Genomic DNA, 19,176 nt, shown 5'->3' with positions numbered 1-19,176 from the left:
GTGAACAACTCCATATCTGAGTCCTTTTCATTAAATAGGGGAACCTGTCAGGGGTGTCCCCTTTCCCCGGCCCTCTTCGCCCTTGCGATAGAGGCATTGGCAATATGTATAAGGTCTTCCCCTGGCATTAGGGGTATAGATATAGCGGGTCGGGTGGATACCATAGGTTTATATGCAGATGATACAGTTGTGGCCAAAAGTATTGACACCCCTGCAATTCTGTCAGATAATACTCAGTTTCTTCCTGAAAATTATTGCAAACACAAATTCTTTGGTATTATTATCTTCATTTAATTTGTCTTAAATGAAAAAAACACAAAAAGAATTTTCCTAAAGCCAAATTGGATATAATTCCACACCAAACATAAAAAAGAGGGTGGACAAAAGTATTGGCACTGTTCAAAAAATCATGTGATGCTTCTCTAATTTGTATAATTAACAGCACCTGTAACTTACCTGTGGCAGCGAACAGGTGTTGGCAATAACTAAATCACACTTGCAGCCAGTTGACATGGATTAAAGTTGACTCAACCTCTGTCCTGTGTCCTTGTGTGTACCACATTGAGCATGGAGAAAAGAAAGAAGACCAAAGAACTGTCTGAGGACTTGAGAAACCAAATTGTGAGGAAGCATGAGCAATCTCAAGGCTACAAGTCCATCTCCAAAGACCAGAATGTTCCTGTGTCTACCATGTGCAGTGTCATCAAGAAGTTTAAAGCCCTTGGCACTGTGGCTAACCTCCCTAGATGTGGACGGAAAAGAAAAATTGACAAGAGATTTCAACGCAAGATTGTGCGGATGTTGGATAAAGAACCTCGACTAACATCCAAACAAGTTCAAGCTGCCCTGCAGTCCAAGGGTACAACAGTGTCAACCCATACTATCCGTCGACGTCTGAATGAAAAGGGACTGTATGGTAGGAGACCCAGGAAGACCCCACTTCTTACCCGAGACATAAAAAAGCCAGGCTGGAGTTTGCCAAAACTTACCTGAAAAAGCCTAAAATGTTTTGGAACAATGTTCTCTGGTCAGAGGAGACAAAAGTAGAGCTTTTTGGGCAAAGGCATCAACATAGAGTTTACAGGAAAAAAAAAGAGGCATTCAAAGAAAAGAACACGGTCCCTACAGTCAAACATGGCGGAGGTTCCCTGATGTTTTGGGGTTGCTTTGCTGCCTTTGGCACTGGACTGCTTGACCGTGTGCATGGCATTATGAAGTCTGAAGACTTCAACACATTTTGCAGCATAATGTGGGGCCCAGTGTGAGAAAGCTGTGTCTCCCTCAGAGGTCATGGGTCTTCCAGCAGGACAATGACCCAAAACACACTTCAAAAAGCACCAGAAAATGGTTTGAGAGAAAGCACTGGAGACTTCTAAGGTGGCCAGCAATGAGTCCCGACCTGAATCCCATAGAACACCTGTGGAGAGATCTAAAAATGGCAGTTTGGAGAAGGCACCCTTCAAATATCAGGGACCTGGAGCAGTTTGCCAATGAAGAATGGTCTAAAATTCCAGCAGAGCATTGTAAGAAACTCATTGATTGTTACCGGAAGCGGTTGGTCGCAGTTATTTTGGCTAAAGGTTGTGCAACCAAGTATTAGGCTGAGGGTGCCAATACTTTTGTCTGGCCCATTTTTGGAGTTTTGTGTGAAATGATCAATGTTTTGCTTTTTGCTTCATTCTCTTTTGTGTTTTTTCATTTAAGACAAATTAAATGAAGATAATAATACCAAAGAATTTGTGTTTGCAATCATTTTCAGGAAGAAACTGAGTATTATCGGACAGAATTGCAGGGGTGTCAATACTTTTGGCCATGACTGTATGGTGATATTAATGGATGAGGCGGAGGAAACTTTGCCTCAAGTGATTGCCACCATAGACAGAATCAGTAAATATTCGGGTTTATATATAAATTGGGAGAAGTCCCAATTTATGCCCCTTGAGGCTCTTTCTCCAGCCGTGCATCGTTCCGAAACCCGTGACAAACCAACTACTACCCTAGTGCGAAACCATACGTAGGAACACCCTTCCCAACCAATATAATCTAGACATTAATAAAGGTTTAAGTGAGCCTTACTTACTAGGCTGACTCCGCGGAACCCCACGGAACAGCCGTCACGTGTCCTCCGCGTCGAGCACCGCAACTGCGATCTTCTCCATGGATCTACGCCGACTGCAGCCCTCCTGGGCCGCAGCGCCAGCGCCCAGACCGACTGTCCGTCCGGGAACGCTTGGCAAAAAGTCACCGGCTCGGAGCCTCAAACAGGGGGGGGGGGGGGGGGAGGTCGGCGCAACACCTCCTGAATCTGGCACCCAACGCCGGGGGAACGCGACGCCGGTCCACATGACCTGTGGCCCTTGGCTGCTGAAGGGTGGCCACATGACCGTGCCACCGCCCGCTTCCCCCCAGCGCCGCGAGAAAGGAAATGAGGCCGGTGACGTCACATACCACCTCGCCACCGGGCTCCTTGCCGCGTCATGTCACCGCCGTCCACCGATGCCGATGACCGCGCCGGGTCAGGTGACCACGCCGGGTAACGTGGCCGCGACGTGCGCGTCACCACTGTGTGCCGCGATCCGAAATGGAGGGGAGGCCGGCCACGTCACTCACCGCCCCGCTGTCTTGCTGCCTGCTTCTCGACTTCTGGCTCCGGCCCCGCGATGTCTTCTGCCAATGGGGCTCATCCTCCGCTGCAAACTTAACTCCGTGCTGAGGTGCTCAGGAGGCCGTGATCATCGCTGCCGCTTCGGAGGCAGAGGGGTCCCATCTTCTCCGCCGTCGCCATCACCGGACCATCGCTGCAGCTGTTCCTTCATCCACTGCTGGCCGCGCTGCTCCATCATCCTCTTCATCTGTGCCACGAGGTATTCCATCATCTGGATCCAAAGATTCAGGCTGAAGTCCCAGATGTGAGGGGCTGACGATTCCGGACGTCTGCAAGGTAAGGAATGACCATCCCCCCACAGTTCTGCCCTATATATCCATCCCACAACTGACCACTCCCTGCCAACTCACATTGCACCATAAGCCCCATAGCTCCACCCCACACCTTCCCCACAAACACAAACAAACAAAAGCACTAAACCTTAACCCTTCACTAACCCTCAGGCCTAGTGTTCATATATCCCATAACAGCACGCTCGACTTACAACTTAATATCTACCCATTGCTGGAACTGGTTAGAGTTAAATTAGCAACATGGAGCAAATTACCGCTGTCTGTGGCTGGACGCATCAACCTGATTAAAATGATATTACTTCCCAAACTTAGCTATTCCCTTCAGCACAGTGCTGTAATGGTACCTAAGTCCTTTTTTGTGAATCTTAATTCCCAGGCCACATCTTTTATATGGGGGAAAACCAGACCCAAACTTAAATTGTCCACTCTACAGAGGCCTAAAAAGGAAGGCGGGGCGGCGCTACCATATTTCTTTCTATATTATTTGGCTGGACAGGCTAAGGCTCTCAGTGAATGGATGCCGGGTAATGATCTCCCTAATTCTGAAAGTCACTTGCTTCACGCTGCAGGAACTGATTGCCCACTGGGTTTCTTGGAGTTGGAGAAGCCTGGTGTCCCTTGTCTACTGCCCCTGCTCAGTCTGGCACGATTACTATGGAGGCAGATTAAAAAAGTGATTGGATTTCGGGATATCATAGCTGAAATGCCCCTATGGAAAAACGCCTATTTTCCGATATTACTAAATCACCCGTCCACTGACTTTTGGATTCAACATCATGTCTACCTGATAGGAGACTTGTACGATCATGGGACTTTAATGTCTTTTGAGCAGGTACAGGCTAAATGTGGTGTCCCGAGATCTCAATTTTTCCGTTATCTACAACTAAGATCTGCTCTTCAGTCACACATAAGGTGTGTGGGTGTGGGCCGTGCCATTTCATCCCTACCATTGATAGGAATACTTAATTCACAGGGTCCCCAGGGCCTTATCTCCTCTTTATATACGTACATGTTGTCGGTGGGAGCAGAGTCTGCCATAAGCTCAGTTAAAGGGAAGTTGGAAAGACTCATCCCTAATACGCAGAGAGAGGAGTGGGAAGAGATCCTGGAGTCCCCGATCAGAGTATCACCATATATTATTAATAGAATGATACAGCTCTATATAATAAACCAATAATATTTGACTCCGATACGACTTTTTAAGATGGGTCGATTCCAATCATCAAAATGCTTGCGTTGTCATGCACCAGATGCACACTTTGTCCACATGATATGGCAATGTCCCACTGTCCTACAGTACTGGAAAGAGGTGACGCTATTCTTGTCATCACTGGTGCAAGCTCCTGTCCCTCTTGAGCCACTGGTCTACTTGTTTGGGGAGTGGAAGGAGGAGATTTGGGGTCACCATGTTGGGATATTTCTATGTGAAACGCTGTTCATGGCACGGAAAGTATTGGAACTACGGTGCATGGGCAATTCATGTCCCTCTCTCAAAACCTGGATTGATCTAGTAAATACGATTGTTCCATACGAGCGCACATTGTATCAGAATAGGGGATGCCCGGGTAAATCTGAAAAGATCTGGGAGAAATGGAATTCTTCTCATCTTACATTGTAGGATGGAGACATTGCATGTGAGACACTATGGTGAAGGAGCGAATTGGTAAATAGTTGATATAGTTGTAGTCTAGTTTAGGAATTTATAATCGATCTGCATTATCTAAGCGACATGATAGAGGCCTGTGATATACAATTGATTTACATGTTTATAATATATAGGCCGTTGTTCTTTGTATATGCTTGGGGGATTATGTATGTATTACTCGTATATTAATAAGAGTGTTTATGCTCTGTATAATGTTCATAACCACGAGCAAATATGTATGCTGTACATTACATCCTTTTCTTGTTTTGAGTTCAATAAACGAAAAAAAGTGTAAAAAACATGTTGACCAACTAGTACCAATAAATTCTAAAGCTCGACATGCAAACTCTCACACAGCGCCATTGTTAGAAAAGGCTATGTGCACAAGTTGCGGATTCCACTGCGGGTTTTTCGGCGCGGAAATGCAGGTAAAACCACAGGTAAAGTGACCTGCGGTTTTCCTGCGGTTTGGTCTGCGGTTTTTCCCTGCGGTTTCACACGTCTACTATGGTAAAGGTATGAAACCGCTGCGGAATCCGCACAAACAATTGACATGCTGCGGTTTGTAAACTGCAGCAAAACCGCGTGGAAAAATCCGCACCGTCAGCACAGCGTTTTTGAAACCCCATAGGGTTTCATTGTACTGTACATGGTCAGCGGAACTGCTGCGTTTCCGCAGGGCCAAAACCGCTGTGGAAACGCAGCAGAATCCGCAACGTGTGCACATAGCCATATGGGTCTCAGAAAAGAGTAACAGAAACTAAATATTTTCTTAAAAGGTTCTGAATTGTTTTTTATGTGCTGATGTAATCATACTTGACCTGGAGATTCCTGTAGAATCAATAAATGCCAAAAAACACACCAAAAAAACTGCGAAATTGTGCTTTTTTTCACTATTTCAACTACCGTAACTTGGATTTTGTTTCCCCATTCTTCAGTACATTGCATGGTAAAGTGCATGGCGTCAATTTAAATAGAAAAGTTATAACTTTTTGAAGGACAGAAAAAAATAAAAGAACTAAAATGAAAATTGACTGAGTAGGAAAAAGGTTTAGTGTGTGAATACAGGCTATGTAACAATTCCTGCAATGTGGAATAGACTGCTGCACCCCCACCATGGGACTGGGATACGTCCACACCCCACCCGTGCAGGCAGCAGGTCATATGAACCTTAAACAGAAGAAATTAAATATTTCTGGGAGAAGTGAGGGGTAATATAGTAGTGCACCTCATGAGAATTGTAGTCCGGGGGAAGCTTCTCCAGCATATCTTCAGCTATTCGACATACAACAGCTTCTCGTGTTTCGCCCGCTTCCTCCTGGGTTTCCTGGGGCTGAAAGCGGATTATGGTGTTTAGGATGGTAGCGACTGTATTACTCTGATACCTGTAATATATGTACTGATTATAAGCAAGGGGTGACTTGCTCCATTCACGGAGAGTGGGACTATTTACAGACGGGGTCCTTACGTAATATCAGCATTGGGGTGCAGGCCGAACACTAGTGGGGAGTCAGCCGCCGGAAGAAACTGGATGTGGTTCAGGAATTGCTGCACGGTCTTACAGTGAGGGATCTTATATCCCGTGTAGAAACAGAAGATGGGATCAAAGATCTTCTCACTGAACCAGGCCTAAAGGACAATAACGTAAGACAAGCATTTATATTACACAGGATATAATGCAGAAAGCTCAGAAGTTACTGTGACTCCCATAGACATTAATGGAGAAACATAAGGGACCACTGACCTCTTACTTCTCCTTTAGATATGGGAGGAATAAACAAACCCATGTAATGTGTCCGGTGGGAGACAGTCCACCAGATATGCAGGTACGTGTCCAGTGAGGGACACAGACCTCCTGGATAACAAGTACATGTCCAATGAGTGAGATAGACCCTCAGATTTAACAGGTACATGTCCGGTGGGAGAAAGTCCCCCAGATATACAGATACGTGTCCGGCAAGAGACACAGACCCCCTGGATATAACAGGTACATGTGTACATGTCCATCGAGTGATATAGACCCCTGTTGTGAATTCACTTTCTGGCCTGCCTCTGGTTGTTAGTGAAGGTAGTGGAGCTGGTTGTATTGACAGAGGAGTCGCGAGTTCTCTTTCCGGGCTCCCTCTGGTGGTTACAGGAGGTAATAGAGCTGATCTAATTGACAGAGGCCTGCCACCTGATAATGAGGACGACGATTGGACATCTGGAGTCTCTGACTGGATTTAAGACAGCCGACTCCCTCTATCCCTGCTGGTGATTTTTCCTGCCTCCTGAGGTCTTAGTTTCCAGTTCAGTCCCTGCATGCTCAAGCGAAGTGTTCTTTGCTATTGTTCACATTTGATTTGGTTTTGTCTATTCAGTTTTGTGTGGTCAGCCAGCCCGGCTGGGGCTGTGCTGAATTTCCATCCTTACGTTACTGTTTGTGTCAGTTTGTTTTTTGTCCCTTACTAGATTGACCTCTTTTTCGTCTGCTTTCAGAATATGCCAGAGTGCTGATATAGTGGGAGAAGTCTAGTGACTTCAGAGTTTTTGCTATCAGAAGTGTTGGACATTTTTACAGGGTTTTTTGCGTGATTGCAGACAGTGTCTTTCCTTTCTTGTCCTTTCTAGTTAGTGTGGGCCCCATCGTTTGATCAGCCTATTTTCCTGCCTGTGTTTGTGTTTTCATCTTGTCTCACCGACAATATATGTTTGGGGGCTGTCTCTTCCTTTGGGGTCTGCTCTGGGGCAGTTTAGATTTCCCCTTTTCTTGCTTTAGGCTTATTTAGTTCTCCGGCTGTGTCGAGGCGTCTAGAATCATCATAGGCACGTTCCACGGCTACTGCTAGTTGTGTGGATAGGATCAGGGTCCCCGCTTAGTTACCAACCTCTCTGGTTTTCTGTAGCTTAGCTTGGTCTTGTTTTCCTCCTCGGTGACCCAATCATAACAGACCCCCAGATATAACAGGTACGTGTCAGGTGAGTGACAGAGGCCCACAGATATACAGATACGTGTCTGGTGAGAGACACAGACCTTCTGGATATAACAGGTATGTGTCCAACGAGTGACATAGACCCCCAGATAGAACAGGTACGTGTCAGGTGAGTGACAGAGACCCCCAGATATACAGGTACGTGTCTGGTGAGAGACACAGACCTCCTGGATATAACAGGTACATGTCCAACGAGTGTCACAGACCCCTAGATATATCAGGTACGTGTCAGGTGAGTGACAGAGACCCCCAAACATATCATTAAATACCTGGTGAGTGACAAAGATCCATAAACACACAGGCACAAGTACATGATCGTCTGTCAGGAAAGAAACTTTTGGTCACTGAAGATGGTTGTTGAAAAAAAACTTTGGAAAGTCTCCATGTACAAGAGAATTTCTCTTGTGGGTCAGGGGACTGAACTGTCGGGGGTGGAGGGAGCTCACAAGCTTCTATTTTAGTGGTACTAATTGCCCCTAAACAAAAAAACTTCTGTTTCTATGGATACATGAATGATGAATGTTATCTGTACACCCGGATGACACGGGAGGAATGACGAGACTAAACAGTGATTATCAACATTACAGAGGGGATAATTACCAGTAATGTATGTATTATTATATGTGTTATGTACAGGCCGATATTTCGTATCCATCATCCGTCTGTCTCACATCAATCAATTTGATCTCTATTACATAGCTAACAATTGTGAGGCAGTGACCTGTGTCACAGGTAGGGGTCACTGTTTGTTCTCCTCGGGGTGCGCACGGAGGTGTATTAAGGCCATGACGGGGCATTGCAGTCGCAGGAGTAGCTATGATTGCAATGATGAAGCAGTGACTGATGTCACAGGTAGGGGTCACTGTGTGTTCTCCCCAGGTTGTGCACGGAGGTGTATGAAGGCCATAGGAGTGCATGGCAGTCACGGGCGTAGTTGTGACTGCAATGCAGACTAAAAATAACAAAAATAAGTGTTAGTCTTGGACATGCTAGTGTCCGAGGCAGATGAAGGGAAAACCTGCTCTAGGATGTTGTGTTGTGAAACAGACCGTTGGATAGTAGTTGTGCAGTCCGTTTCACTCCAGGCCCAGGTTTTTCAGGTGGCTAAAGGCCACAGGTTCTTTTGTTAAAAGCCCTGCAGGAAAGGGTATGGGTGTGTCAGGGCCAGAGTGAGTTGGTGCTTGTTACTGTGCAGAGCACGGCCTGTGTGCGGCAACACAGGACAGAGCAGAGCTAATAGACCTGGCACCTGCAGCGTAAACAGCGGTGCAGCCGTCCACAGTAACTGGTTTTGGAGGTGGATGTCCTATGCCCAGAAGTGAACCGGAGGTGGATGTCTTGCGCCCGAAGGAGGACTAGTGTGTTTAACGGCTGCAAATTATGGTGCTCAGCTGCGATCCAGAGGATATCAAGAACTGTTTACGGCTGTGTGAGTAATAAGACATTGACACAGCAGTGCGGTCACCCGCGGTAACTGGTCAGAGGAGGACTGGAGTGTGCAGTGATTGCAAACTAAACGAGTAAAGCTGTGGATACGGACATTTAATACGGCGCTGCAGTCGCCCACGGTTACTGGACAAAGGGAGGTCCAGCGTGTTTAGGGACTGCAATCTAAAGCAATGTACTATGTAGTGCTATGAAATGGACACTGAATATTATATGCACTTGTGTGAATTGGACTTTTTTTTTTAATCAAGTACTTTTAATTAAGGCATATATCAAAAATGTAATACAGTCTGACACAAACTTTAGACGTGAATTGTACTTTAATGCTGTGAAGTAACACATTAAAGAGACTTTGTGTTTGAAATTTGTGGGTCACTGCCTCCTCACTGCATAAGTGTGCTACCGCTGCACTGTACAATGTATTTATAAGATATAAGTCTATCACTAGATGTATTTATGTATTTCACTCACTTATATAACACCATTAACTCCCCAGACATCAACACTGTCCCTATCGGGGCTCACAATCTACATTCCCTATCAGCCTTTGGTGTGAAAACCACGAAACATGGGGAGAACATACAAATTCCTGGCAGATGTTGTCCTTGGTGGGATTTGAACACAGGACTCCAGCGATGCAAAGCTGCAGTGCTAACCATTGAGCCACCGTGCGAATGTATCGCATATCTATTAATCTCCATTTACCTTTGCCATACAGCTGAGGAGACGTTTATCTTGCTGGTCGGTGATACTTCCTCCGTATTGCACTTTTCCAATAATGTACCTCATGGTGCTCCAGGACACCCCCTACAGGTGAAGGGCAAGAATCATCAGACGATCGGTAGACAGAGATAGACACTAATGCATCTGCTGCTCACAAAAGATCCAATACATGTAATGTACAGAGGGAGTCAGAGAGGCCCACCAGTGATCAACCCACCACAGCACAAAATAAAGTATCACATCCAATAGAGGCCACATGTCTGTATGGTTAACAGGTCAGGCCATACTCCATCTCATATGAACATGGACCAGGCTCATTGTCACCATGAATCTCCATGGACGGATCAGCAGCATTAGGCGTGCAGCACTGCGGACTCTGCAGCGGAGCAGAACACATTGTATCACACGCGTCGTCACAACCGTGGCACGAGGACAGACTTACTTTCCTGACGCCGCACTCATCCAGATGATTCTGCACGAACTGAACGCTCGCCGAGAAGTCTGCAGAGCTGAACTCATAAGGAATATTCCAGCCCAGGGTGGAGTATCTGCGCCTCTCCTGCCAAAGGAAAACGATCTCAATGGGAAACGCGAGTTTATATTTACAGCTTCATTTACCCCAAGAAAGAATCCAAATCATCACCAACAATAACAAGAAGTCCCTCTATAGAGTCAAAACTCTACATAAAAAGCTAAGAAAATCAGAGATTTTTTTTTTCACGTCAGAAAGATATTTAAGAAATAATTCAGTCAATGGGAATACACTGGAAGTCAATGGGAAGGCTAAAATGATACCGGGAAGTTGCCTGAGTGTCTTTTTGAGATTTTTGGGTCAAACAAAGGATTAACTGCTTATTGTCTAAAAAGCGCTCAAATAAAACACGGAAAGAAAACTATTTACAGAAAACTGCAAAGAAAAACTTTCTCAATAAAAAAAAAAAAAAAAAAGTATTCTTCTGGGGCTTTCTGCTCCAAAGACGCTCTCAACAAGCAAGTCAATGTGAAAGGTCAAAATGCGCCCTAATAACGACTAGTTTGCCATTGTTTTTGTTTTTTCATTATCCTATGAAGTAAACAAAACAACCAGAATACAACAGTAAAAAGTAATTCACAAAAACCACAGGAAAAACCTAAAAAAACTGCGGACAACCAAAACTAGAGGAAAAACGCTTAGGAAACAGCCCAAACACAAAAGAAACTCTAGGAAAAAAAACTTCAGAGTTTCCTAGAGCGTCTTCTGCTGGAAAATCTCACTATCCTGAGTTTAAAAGACATTGTGTACAAATGGCCTAAAAGGGGCATGCAGAGAGTTTTACAAGAGCCCTGTACTCGGGTATCACCATTCAGGACTGATGGAAACAGCCGAGCCCTGTTGTCAGCCGTCACTGCCCCACAGGCTGACATTGTAGCACACATTTTCGACTGCTGTCTCATTCACATGGGGGACACAGGACGCCTGTTTACATGAGCTGGGGGGCTGTTGTGGAGGGAGTTCTAGCAATCAGACACTCATCATTTATCCCGTGGTTCTGGGAATATGATGTGGATTGGAATAATACAGGGTTCCCCAACTCCAGTCCTCAAGACTCACCAACAGATCATGTTTTCAGGATTTCCATAGTATTGCTCAGGTGATAATTGCATCACCTGTGCAATATAAAGGAAATCCTGAAAACATGATCTGTTGGTGGGCCTTGAGGACTGGAATTGGGGAACCCTGGAATAATGTAATACTGTGGTCGGTTGTGTTTCGGCTGTTGCTTCTTCCTTACTTTTTGTACTTTTGGCTCACGGTCTCGTTTGTGGTCAGGAATGGTGCAGGAATGGGATTGTGTTAGATCAGGGTTCCCCAACTCCAGTCCTCAAGGCCCACCAACAGGTCATGTTTTCAGGATTTCCTTTGTATTGCACAGGTGAAGCAATGATCACCTGAGCAATACTAAGGGAATCCTGAAAACATGACCTGTTGGTGGGCCATGAGGACTGGAGTTGGGGAACCCTGTGTTAGATCGTACATGTCATACCTGGTGTATATGGAGGGATCCGCTGTCTCATGATGCATTATTAGACATTTCTATCACATGCTGTATATAAGTATATACAGTGTTTATCTGTATATTCACTCCTCTTATCCCTCCTGGTGCATGTATGTTACCACCATGTGCCTCACCAATATCTACAGCAAATTCTCATATGTTCATTCTGCCATCTTCAACAATATATCAGACATAGCTCTGTCATTGCTGTCAGTATATATCGTGTTAAGTTAGTACAGGTGCCTCTCACTAAATTAGAATATCATCAAACTCGTCTGACCTTAACCCCATAGAGAATCTATGGAGTATTGTCAAGAGGAAGATGAGAGACACCGGACCCAACAATGCAGACGAGCTGAAGGCTGCTTATCAAAGCAACCTGGGCTTCCATAACCCCTCAGCAGTGCCACAGGCTGAACGCCTCCATGCCATGCCGCATTGATGCAGGAATTGATGCAAAAGGAGCCAGATCAAGTATTGAGTGCATTTACTGAACACACATTTCAGTAGGACAACATTTCGGATTTTAAAATAATTTTTTTCAAGCTGGTGTTATAAAGTATTCTAATTTCCTGAGATAATGACATTTGGGTTCTCATTGGCTGTAAGCCATAATCATCAACATTACCAGAAATAAACACATGACATAGATCACTCTGTGTGTAATGAGTCTGTAGAATACAGGAGAGTCACTTTTTTTTATTGATGAACTGAAATAAATTAACTTTTTGTTGATATTCTAATTTTGTGAGAAGCACCTGTACATGGCACGTGTACACTGATTTCCATGTACAGATGTGACATCACCTGCACGGCTGAGTGTAGAAATGCCAGACTGTACAGCAATGGCTTCCACATGGGGTGTCTGCAGCCATCCAGTAAATTCTGCTTGATCCCACTATATGTCCTCTTCAGGCCAGCACGCATGCCCCGGGGGGATTCATTGGTGAATTTGATAGATGCCTGGATAAAGAAAGTCACATTGTTAGTGTATCACTCTTGTTCCTCTGAGGCATCAAAAATTAAAAAAAAAAAAAACAACTTGGCAAGTTATCTAGAATACAAAGTTTGTGAGTGACCAATTTGTCTCCATGGTAACAGACTACAAAGTCTTGTGTAGTCGGATTTGTCACTCTTCACAGTCTGATTCTTTTACGTAGCGAGTGACCTCCTGTTCCCGGCAGCACCTCTCTGTCCGCTTCTACCTGAAATTGGGCAAATCTCCAACATTTCATTACTGATACATGTTACAGTTTATATGTACACAGAGAATAGCAGACATCTTTATCCTGCATTTCCATCTCCTCACATTTGGCATTTTGTGCCCCCCAGGGAGAGCACTAGTCAGTAACAGTCTGTACCTGTAGTAGAGTTATGGGGAACTGTCTATGCGGTTCTGTCGTCATCCACACCCTGAAAGTCTTGTGAACGGCTGCTGTAGTTTCTATGGTTTCCAGCAATTCATTCATAAAATCCAAATCCAGGTGACAATTTTGGAGCAGAATCCATCCTCCCTGGGTCACAGGTGAAAAGCATCTATAAGAAGGACTGGCTGATATCCCAAGACACTGGACATGACTACGTGACAAGTGAGACATTGATCTGGGCCAGCGTATTAAAGGAACGATGACCATGTAATAATGCAACAGTACTACGAGCCTCCAGCACATATACTACAAATTAAAGTTCTGACCCAAACTGACAGCTTCATAGATCTCCACAGCTGTCAGTCTGGGTCCTAACCCCTGTAGTGCACCCATAATCTGTAGGAGCTAATGGTAGGGAATATGCATTCACTCACCCTACAGTCAGCCCCTCCTCAGCATGAAATGCCTGACAATGGAGCGATGTGTTACCCTGCACAATGACTGCAGCTGAGGTGCATTTTACCATTAGAGACATGGAAGGGTTTTGATTGTGTATATCCGTTTTATCCATATGGTACGTTTGTCATCTATTGCCTATAACGTAATTATACCGGCTCCTTCATATGAGTTATACTGTAGGGTCTGCAATATGTGGAGACAATCCTATTACAGATCAGATGTCCTCATCTGTGTCATGTCTCTAAACGCACGTCAATTCATTTCATAGAGAACTCCTTCTGTTTAGGTTCCAGTGTCCAATCACTTCCACTACGAGAGCTTGGAGAGGCCTCGCTGAAGCAGAGCTGACTTGGTCATCAGGAGTACCTGTAGCTGCTGATGAGATGTCTTATTTGATCGTCTCGGCTCTGCTACATCCGCACAGTGTACTTGTGCTGATTGTCAGGGTTGATGTAATGTCTTACGGGCTCACCTGTTGCATGGACATCTGTAGGGCTCTGCGTGCGTGGACGGCTTGTCCTGGTCCCATTGATATGGCCTTGCATCCTTTATTAGAGCAGACAGTGGTTAATACATGTGATAATATGGAGCACAGAGAGGAAGGTAAGAAATATGTTACAGACAGTGGAGAAACATCATCTGCGAGTATAAAGGGTTAATAAAGCAGACGCTGTTAATAGCCTCATATTGCTCTCCTGTCCTCTAGCCTTGGATGAATTGTACATTGTGTAAAATCTCTGTCCTAAAATATCGCATATTGTTTCTGCTGCACATGAATCGATTTTTACCTTTTCTACTAAAATTCTAATGTATTTGTTGCAACTTTTCAACATTCAACTCTTCTCAACATTGAAACTACAAGAGCAAGAAAGCGAAGTGGTGGAATTCTGGAAATCCCAGGATGGAGACGTCACTGATCTGCAAATCCAAGCCTCTGAATTTCTCCAGTCTGGAGAATGAGCCTCGAGCAGAAATCCCGGCACCTCCGGCCTCGGTTGCTGTCACTAAGGCTATTAATGGTCGTCTGAGGAAGATTCTACCGATTGCACAATTCACCGCTGTGCTAGAGGCCTTCACGAAGGAACGTCACAATGGTCCTACTCCCGGGATTATAGTGTGTGGGGGACATAATCTATGGTAACCGGACCCCTCCATTCCAGGTGCTGTCACGTACAGTGTGGGAAGACTAAGTGCAACCCGAAGGGATGAGGGGAAGGGAGCCCTAGGTAAGGGGGGAGTGGGGACCCCTAACAGATCTAGCGTCACCCTGTCTGCCATAAACGTCCAGTATATAGGTTCTGCACCTATCACCAAGCAGGAACCTAATCCCTGCCTGACTCTTGCAGTAAGCTCTGCTTAGGGAAGAATGGGAACACTAGTCGATCCCCACTACTAAAGAAAGCTGGGAGAGACGAACAAGGGGAACACTTATCTTCAGTAGACTCGGAGAGGTAACATAGACGTCCTCCAAACACCAAAGAGGAGGATAGCTGACTGCTATAGCGCCAAGCCTCAACAGGGGAAAATGGAAGTATCACCGGCGATTGCCAGAAGCAGACACAAAGTCTATAAACACCTAGTCCAGATGTGTCAACTAGTTCCAGGGAAAGGTTGCCACTGGGTCCAAGAGTCAGAAGGACTAGGAAGGCATCTGCAAAGCCAACCGCTGAGACCTTCTGCATTTAGATTCTCAAACCATGATCATTCTATTCTACCAAACGTGTAACTAACATTCTATGATTCTATATACCGCGTAACCTGTATAACTTTTTGGCTCTCCTATATATACCGTGTATAACCCGTATACCTCTTCTCGATTCTCCTATATACCTTGTGTGACCCATATACCTCTTCTCGGCTCTCCTATATACTGTGTATGACCCGTAAACTTCTTCTCAGCTCTCCTATATACCGTGTATGACATGTATACCTCTTCTTGGCTCTCCTATATACCGTATATGACATGTATACCTGTTCTCGGCTCTCCTATATACCATGTATGACCCGTATACCTCTTCTCAGCTCTCCTATATACCGTGTATGACCCGTATACCTCTTCTCAGCTCTCCTATATACCATGTATGACCCGTATACCTCTTCTCGACTCTCATATATACCGTGTATGACCCGTACCCATCTTCTCAGCTCTCTTATATACCATGTATGACCCGTATACATCTTCTCGACTCTCCTATATACAGTGTATGACCCTTATACCTGTTCTCGGCTCTCCTATATACCGTGTATGACCCGTATACTTCTTCTCAGCTCTCCAATATACCGTGCTACCATGTATGACATGTATACCTCTTCTCGGCTCTCCAATATACCGCATGTGACCCGTAAACCTCTTCTTGGCTCTACTATATACTGTGTATGACCTGTGTATCTCCGATTGGCTCTCCTATATACCGTGTATGATCCGTATACTTCTTGTCAGCTCTCCTATATACCGTGAATGACATGTATACCTCATATGATATGTATACCTCTTCTCAGCTCTCCTATATACCATGTATGACCCGTATACCTCTTGTCGACTCTCCTATATACCGTGTATGACCCGTAAACCTCTTCTCGGCTCTCTTATATACCGTATATGACCCATATACTTCTCAGCTCTCCTATATACTGTGTATGACCCGTATACCTCTTCTCGGCTCTCCTATATACCGTACATGACATGTATACCTCTTCTCTCCTATATACCGTACATGACATGTATACCTTTTCTCAGCTCTCCTATATACCGTGTATGACCCATATACCTCTTCTCGACTCTCCTATATACCGTGTATGACCCGTATACCTCTTCTCGGCTCTCCTATATACCGTATATGACCCGTATACTTCTTTTCAGCTCTCCTATATACCGTGTATGACATGTATACCTCTTCTCGGTTCTCGTATATACCGTACATGACATGTATACCTCTTCTCGGCTTTACTATATACTGTTTATGACCTGTGTATCTCTTATTGGCTCTCCTATATATCATATATGACCCGTATACTTCTTCTCAGCTCTCCTATATACCGTATATGACATGTATACCTCTTCTCGGCTCTCCTATATACCCTGTATGACCCGTATACCTCTTCTTGGCTCTCTTATATACCGTGTATGACTTGATCACCTCACCTCTTCTATTACACCCACTATCAGCAGCTCCATCCATGCAGATCTTACCAAGTCTCAGGTTCTTGGCAAGTTCATCAATTTGACTAGTGGGGTCCGTGCCCCTAGAAAGCAGGCAGATGAGTGGAGTGCGAGTATCGCTTTCTTCCCAGGTCCTGACAAGGTCAAGAATGACGGGTTCTGTGTACTTTGCATTTAATGAATTTCTGATGTATTTCCGAGCCTCAGGCAGAGTGCGGTCAGGACAGCAGGACCTGTTATGTGGATGAGAATAGATGACAGCACAGTAAGAGGACGGCACTAGGATTGATGATGTTTTGTGGCACACGTTCTCTAAGTGATACTTGACCGGTGCTTCCGCATGTCACGTCACCCTGTATTATTGCTTATAAAACTCATCGCATCTGATGTAATCAATTGTTCACCATTTGTATTATCTTTATTTCCTGTCAGTAAAAGAAAATATTCATGTCTGTGTCTAGAGACTGAAAACTAGAATTACAGCAGAGCTGCTGAGGCGTCCCGGGTGTAAAGCCGACCGCCCCTCAGCTGATTGCTGCTGGTCCGGATGTAGCTAGAAATGTATTACACGGAGGCCTTCAGATGTATGAGACCAAGCAATACGGGGTCTCACAAAGCCTTCCCAGTAGCCCCCCACTCTAGCTAGAATAGGGCCTGGAGCAGGTGCTCGGCTCTATGAAATCCACATGACTTAAAGGGGTATATTAAAGAGGTAAAATTACTTAGATCAGTGCTAGTCTCACTGCCGGAACCCCACTGATGGTCAGAATGCTCTCGTAGATGCACAACCGTGTCTGGGAAAAAAGTATCTATGGGAGTAAAGACCACCGACTGCCGCAGCGCTGAGCTCAGACTCTGAACATCAGACGGGACGATCACTTGTGCTTCTTGTGCCACACTGGTCTAAAAGTTATGGCCTGTCCAGTGCATATCTGATCACCATTGTATTCTGGAAGACCCCTTTACTACCTTATCGGTGTTTGTGCTTCCACAGGACACGTCCACGCTGCAGGGAGACAGCCATGTCACATGCAAAATTGAGCGTGTTCATAGACATCTCGCTGCAAATGAAGTGATTAAGGAGCAGCGATGATACGGCAGCGGCTGAGCGAGCTGGCGGTTCACCACTGTGGTCTGGCCTATGTCGTCAGTACAGAGCTGACGGGCAAAACTCTGCCGCAAATGGTAATAAAATGAACGTAGGGGGTAACAGAGGCGTCCGTACCTGACTAGTAAGAGTCTATGGAAACTATCCAGGGAGCTGCTGTAGCCATTAGGAATAATTTCATCTTCAGGGGCTTCACGGTCAAACCAATTCCTCCAGCCCCTTTCATTCCGGGTCACCTGTAATTACACGGTGGGATTTATAAGGGGTCACAATGCCGTCCTAATAGAGGACCCAGGTAGATACACTATGAAGATTTGTAACCATAGATGCTCGTATGGCCCAGAACTCCATTATTCACAGACACGCTGCACCAAGCTGCTCATTAATGGCCAGACCTCAATCCATCTCCTTAGAGAAGACCTGCAATGTGGGGAACGCAAGTATGGAAAGTTGTCAGATCATTGCAAAAAGTGTTCATGATGTCAAAACAAATGCGTGAGTGAAAGAGCCTTCTCCTCCATACTGTGTGCGGCCAGAAAGCAGTCAGCGAAGAGCATGTGTGCAGGAGGCCGGGGAGATTGGGTTCCTCTGAAGAGGCGTCACTAGATTTATTATTGACCTGCGCCGATGTTTAGGGACAAATTATTTTACGTCTTAGGCTAGTTTCACACTAGCGTTTTTTTGTGCTGCGCCTCGTGCGCTTTCCAAACGCATGCAGAAAACGCATTAAGCGTTTTGCATGCGTTTGCTGTTTTTTTGCGCATGCGATTTAACCAGTTTGTCGCCATGTTAACTCTAAAAACGCATGTAATTCTAAACGCATGCGTGCGCATGTACTAGCGCACGCGTGCGATCCCATAGACTGTAATGTTGTTTTTTTGCACATTCCGTGCGCTAACGTGCGCATGCGTTTTTTGGCAGCAGTTGGGCGCATAGAAAAATGCAACATGTTGTGTCTGGCGCGCCTGGATGCACACCTGGAAAAAATGCAGCGCACAAACGCACATGAACTCGTACAAGCGCTATACCATGCGCCCGCCATATTAAAGATAGGTGAGCAATGTGCATGCGCATGATAGCGCACGAGGCGCAGCGCTAAAAAACGCAAGTGTGAAACCAGCCTTAATCTACTAGTGTAAAGCAAGAAAACGAAGGTCCTGATTCATCTAGAGCTTGGCATGCCGGACTTCATGAAGTATGCAGGAATACGATGTGCCACATTTAATATGAGCTTTGTACCTCTTAATGAATTTGGTGCATCTTACAGCTGCCATTGGAAGTAATGAACTGGAGTCAGGGGCA

The 19,176-nt window shown here is 45.2% G+C and overlaps 1 protein-coding gene across 1 annotated transcript in view; it reads right to left on the bottom strand.

Annotated features, from left to right (window-relative positions):
* DNAH8 (dynein axonemal heavy chain 8) overlaps positions 1 to 19,176 on the bottom strand; it is a 418,964-nt gene that overhangs the window by 22,205 nt on the left and 377,583 nt on the right. Inside the window, exons 81-89 of the mRNA XM_073556422.1 lie at positions 17,992 to 18,110; positions 16,797 to 16,999; positions 14,079 to 14,152; positions 13,142 to 13,294; positions 12,588 to 12,743; positions 10,187 to 10,303; positions 9,727 to 9,828; positions 6,072 to 6,232; positions 5,832 to 5,988 (exon numbers count right to left, since the gene is read on the bottom strand). Of these exons, the coding sequence (XP_073412523.1) occupies positions 5,832 to 5,988; positions 6,072 to 6,232; positions 9,727 to 9,828; positions 10,187 to 10,303; positions 12,588 to 12,743; positions 13,142 to 13,294; positions 14,079 to 14,152; positions 16,797 to 16,999; positions 17,992 to 18,110 (1,242 nt within the window). The remainder of the gene's footprint in view (positions 1 to 5,831; positions 5,989 to 6,071; positions 6,233 to 9,726; positions 9,829 to 10,186; positions 10,304 to 12,587; positions 12,744 to 13,141; positions 13,295 to 14,078; positions 14,153 to 16,796; positions 17,000 to 17,991; positions 18,111 to 19,176) is intronic.

The sequence above is a fragment of the Dendrobates tinctorius genome, unplaced genomic scaffold (assembly GCF_039654945.1).
Source record: "Dendrobates tinctorius isolate UK_male_01 unplaced genomic scaffold, ASM3965494v1 ptg000232l, whole genome shotgun sequence".
Lineage (NCBI taxonomy): Eukaryota > Metazoa > Chordata > Amphibia > Anura > Dendrobatidae > Dendrobates > Dendrobates tinctorius.
The sequence above is the reverse complement of the archived record's forward strand: the minus strand, read 5'-3'. Positions and strand labels throughout refer to the sequence as shown.